Here is a 5,144-nt window from a genome sequence, read left to right on the forward strand (position 1 = left end):
AAATTCCAATTAAGTGCAAATTAAATTTCACCTTTAGCCGTCGACAACTTTGTTTTCCCTGATTTAATATGATCCACCACCGAGAGACTCAAATCTGTTAAACCCAAACTTATCACTCTGTTGACCTTTAGGCCGCCATGTTGGTTCTTCATCCAGGGACTCATCCTCTTCTGTCTCTTCTCTGTGTTCTCTCTCTTCTCTCTCCTCTGTCTCTTCTGTCTCTTCTGTCTCTTCTGTCTCTTCTGTCTCTTCTGTCTCTTCTCTCTCTTCTGTCTCTTCTGTTTCTTCTGTCTCTTCTCTCTCCTCTGTCTCTTCTCTCTCTTCTGTCTCTTCTGTCTCTTCTGTCTCTTCTGTCTCTTCTCTCTCTTCTGTCTCTTCTGTTTCTTCTGTCTCTTCTCTCTCCTCTGTCTCTTCTGTCTCCTCTTTCTCTTCTCTCTCTTCTGTCTCTTCTGTCTCTTCTATCTCTTCTCTCTCTTCTCTCTCTTCTGTCTCTTCTGTCTCTTCTCTCTCCTCTGTCTCTTCTGTCTCTTCTGTCTCTTCTCTCTCTTCTGTCTCTTCTGTCTCTTCTTTCTCTTCTCTCTCCTCTGTCTCTTCTGTCTCTTCTGTCTCTTCTGTCTCTTCTCTCTCTTCTGTCTCTTCTCTCTCTTCTCTCTCTTCTTTCTCTTCTCTCTCCCCTGTCTCTTCTTTCTCTTCTGTCTCTTCTGTCTCTTCTGTCTCTTCTCTCTCTTCTCTCTCTTCCGTCTCTTCTGTCTCTTCTTTCTCTTCTCTCTCCTCTGTCTCTTCTTTCTCTTCGGTCTTTTCTCTCTCTTCTGTCTCTTCTGTCTCTTCTTCTCTTCTGTCTCTTCTGTCTCTTCTCTCTCTTCTGTCTCTTCTCTCTCCTCTCTCTCCTCTGTCTCTTCCGTCTCTTCTCTCTCCTCTGTCTCTTCTTCTCCTCTTCCTCTTCCTCTCTCACTCGCTCTCTCACTCTGTGTTTGTGCTTCGCTCTCGTTACTGACGCCAGCGCGAGGTAAACCTCGGCCCCCCCGAGCGTCGGTGCAGTCAGCTCTGAACGCTGCTTTAGTCGGGACTGCCTCTGATCTGCCTAATCTCCCCGGGCTGGATTACAGGTTGGGTTCTAATCCGTGAAGTGTTGTGTGTGTGTGTGGGGGGGGGGGGTCTGTGTGTGAGTCTCTAATCCAGGGACTGGCAGGTGCTTTGGATGAAAGCTAATTGCGTGTCACAGTTTGGGGACGGAACACAAACGCCGGTGACAACAGAGGTTCTGTCTCGGTGGGACAGAATAAAGAAATCTGATCCCAGTGACATGAAGATTATTCATCAGTTAAAGCTGCAGGAAACTTTGTTGCTTTTTCAAAACTCAGCGTTGATCCTAATTTACCGGTTGACAACGACAACGTTCTTCACCTTTACACCTTGAATCGCTGCGCACACAAAGACACACACACACACACAGACACACTTAAACCAGCTCAGAGCAGTTTCCTCAAACCCCTTCATCTGGTTTCAGGATCCCGTTGAGACTGGAACTGGAACCTCAGTAATTACTGCAGCAGCTGAACGATGTTTCCTTCGCTCGCTGGAGACGTTCAACGACTCCGACTCGAAACAAATCATGAAAAATTAAATGGCAGTTTATAGTTTTGTGGGTCAAAGATCATTTCAGGAGACTTTGCTCTTTGATAACTGCTGAAAACACGTGGATGTGAATTCACATTCAATGTCAATCAAAGGGATCTGGTTTAAAAAAAATCCCTTTAACCAAATCGTGCACTTTTTCTTTCACACATTTTTTAAACCTTGAGTCATAAAAAGAAAATCTGACGAATCAGAAGGTTTCATTAGTTTGCATGTAGAGTAGAACAAATACTTCATAGTGTAGCGTTAATATGCTTCAAGGAAACTTCTTATCAATGTCAGGTTTTATATTTTTTACTTAATTATTTATATTATAATATGTTAATTTAATTAATAATAAAACAGAGATATGGATCTTGGAATACAGTTGTATTTGCCAATTTATATTTAAATATGTTCTTATCAATGTCTAATGACAAAGAAATGTTATTGAGACTAATTGATATTTTAACAATTCACCATAAATTCTGTGATAAATAACAATAAACCACTAAATATATGCAAAATACAACATGATAAATATTGATAAACAAACACATATATATATAGCTACCCTACAGTGTGTTAATAAACCATTCATTCAATGTTTACATACTGGTTTTAGATGCTAAACCAGGTTTAACCGTTAAAATGAACTCAGCTCGTGTGTTTCTCTGCAAAGATCCAGTATTTTCTTCCATCATCACTTTTATAAATGAGCAGAAATCATCTGAACCACGATCACCGGGAGCCGCGGTGTCGCCTCAGCCTTGTAGCTGATTGGCTGACGGCCTGTAGACACTATTTCACTGAACTTTTACATCCTAAGGAGCTTTATGTTTGACGGTAATGGAGCCGATAAATCGTGGACAGGAAGCCGCCCTCGTCCTCACGCCCACTTTATCTTTTTACGATGCATCAGCACGCGGGCGACATGACAGGCTTTGGTTTCCAGCAGGGAGACAAAGGGAGCTGTTCATTAATACACGACTGCACGGGGAGGATTCACATTTCTCCTCACCTTGTCACCACAAACATTTCTCTGTGAAGGTCTCGCAGTTTTCTTTTTTTTATAAAAAGATTCAGCTGTGCTCAAAACGTCTTGTTGCTGTTTAAAAGGCTTCAGCCTGCGTGAGGCTCGGCCGAGAGGAGGACGGATCCGACGTTCACACCGGGTCGTTCATCATCGAGGCCTCTTCCAAACAGCCGGAGGCCGTTCCTCCTCTCAGCCTCCTCCTCTGTGGAGTGCACGACGCGAACGTGCGCTCCAGGAGGACGATCACAACTCCTGCCGCTCTCACACTCACACCCTGAAGTATCACAATGTCACCCAGAGAACTTTCTGAATGAGAGAGGACCTTATTTTCAGGGTATCGATCGCAGGGTGAAGGTAGAAAACATAAAACCCTTCGACCAGATAGATCTGCTGTCACGTCGCAGGGCCGGGGTTCGGACATCACTGTCACGGGGGGGCCTCAGTGGGGGGGGGGGCACGGCGAGTCCTCGCTCCCTCATCTGTGTGATTGTTAGAGGAGAGACGCTGAATGAATCATCAATCATCCATTCAGGGCACATTCAGCAGGTAATAGTCGGCTGTGGCATCACGTCTACGCCCGAGCTGCGCCTCATTCATCTGGACGAGTGGCAGGAAAACCTTCCATCTTGATTAGGACGCCCTGCACAGGACGGTTCACACACTGAGAGACTTAGTTACAGCATTAGCAGCGTCTCTTACAGGTGCTGACACCGAGGAGGACGGATAAATCATCTGCACTGGTCGGCTTTGTCTCCTTGACACCAAGGAGACACTGGAGTTTATTAGTCAGAAGGACGACAACAGAGGAGACACGAGGCGAGGACGTCCACCTGCTCTGACTTTGTCCAGTTCTGCACGAACATAGTTTATGTTCTCTGAAAAGTTTTGTTCGTTTTCTATGAAAAACCTTGCAACTGAAATTGAGGTTTGAGAAAATTCATTGTTCGGGTAAATAAACGAAATACAACCGAGGGCGATAGTTTGACCTCAACATAAAGATATTTTTAGAGGATTTATAGAAACTAATTTTAGTTTAAAGCAGGTATTAAGTTTGTGTCTCTCCTTGTAATATTTGTCTCCATCCAGGTGGTTTGTTTCTCTGTTGTTTGTGTGTTTGTTAGAGAGATTACACAAAAATGACTGAACGGGTTTCCATGAACCTTGGTGGAAAGATGTTGTTGAATTTAGGGACCAGGGTTGTTGTTTTTTTTCACTTCCTTTAATGTTGCGAGAGTCATTTTTTCAAAAATTTAATTTATTTCCCAGGGATCTTGATAATGAAAAGAGATCCTCAGACCATGCTCTGAAATTCACAGACCAATTTGACCAATGCTCCTCAAATTGAGTCCAAACTGTGTGGTTGTCTGTCAACACGTGTCTCCAGTTTAAATGTTTCACTGGGTTCTTTGTTTCTCTGCTCCTTCAGGTCACCGGCGCCGGGTCAGCGAGTTCTGGAAGCTCGGACTTAAGAGGCAGCTCGAAATCCAAAGCGAAGACGTACTGGAGCGAAAGCAGCAAGGACGTCTCCATCAGCCGCCTGCTCTCCCAGACGCTCTACGACAAGGAGAACTTCACCTCCCTGGACCTGAACTACGGGGACTCCTTCTCCAAACAGGAGCAGTGGAACTGGCTCTACAACGCCTCGAACCCCCGGGACCCTCGACCCAGGACCAAGAGGAGGCCCATCGTCAAGACCGGCAAGTTCAAGAAGATGTTCGGCTGGGGCGACTTCCACTCCAACATCAAGACGGTGAAGCTCAACCTGCTCATCACCGGCAAGATCGTGGATCACGGCAACGGGACGTTCAGCGTCTACTTCCGCCACAACTCCACCGGTCAGGGCAACGTGTCCGTGGGGCTGGTTCCTCCCACCAGGGCTGTGGAGTTCCAGGTGCAGCAGCATCAGCAGTACCAGCAGCACCACAACCAGCAGCACCACAACCAGCAGCAACACAACCAGCAGCAGCAGCAGCAGCAGCAGCAGCAGCAGCAGCAGACGGCCCTGGAGACCAAGCTGTTCAACTGCCGGGTGGAGTACGAGAAGGTGGAGAAGGGCACCAGGAACTCGCTGTGCGCCCACGACCCCTCGCAGAGCTGCCCTCAGGAGCAGACCCAGAGCCACGTGTCCTGGCTGTGCTCCAAGCCCTTCAAGGTCATCTGCATCTTCATCAACTTCTACAGCACCGACTACAAGCTGGTGCAGAAGGTGTGTCCGGACTACAACTACCACAGCGACACCCCCTACCTCCCCACCGGCTGATTGGTGTGAGTGGAGGAGGAGATGAACCCCCCCCCCCCCCCCCCCCCACACCCCCCACCCCCCTCCCCCCGTAGAGACAGGCGGTCAGATTATTTGAATAGAAGTGGAGTCGGGACACTTCCAAGTTGAAGCGTTGACAGGTTTGATTTCATCGAACACGTCCTCGTCTGAGACTGATCCAGCTCCAGTGAACACACCTGCCCCCGGGGGTCACGGCTGGAGACTTCACAGACT

General features: G+C 47.1%; 1 protein-coding gene across 1 annotated transcript in view; it reads left to right on the forward strand.

The window, feature by feature from the left end:
* LOC128449160 (neurexophilin-1-like) overlaps positions 1–4,910 on the forward strand; it is a 5,684-nt gene extending 774 nt beyond the window's left edge. The window contains exons 2-3 of the mRNA XM_053432209.1: positions 2,734–2,874; positions 4,035–4,910. Of these exons, the coding sequence (XP_053288184.1) occupies positions 2,734–2,874; positions 4,035–4,910 (1,017 nt within the window). The remainder of the gene's footprint in view (positions 1–2,733; positions 2,875–4,034) is intronic.
* The last annotated feature ends 234 nt before the right edge of the window (positions 4,911–5,144 follow it).

The sequence above is a fragment of the Pleuronectes platessa genome, chromosome 10 (assembly GCF_947347685.1).
Source record: "Pleuronectes platessa chromosome 10, fPlePla1.1, whole genome shotgun sequence".
NCBI lineage: Eukaryota > Metazoa > Chordata > Actinopteri > Pleuronectiformes > Pleuronectidae > Pleuronectes > Pleuronectes platessa.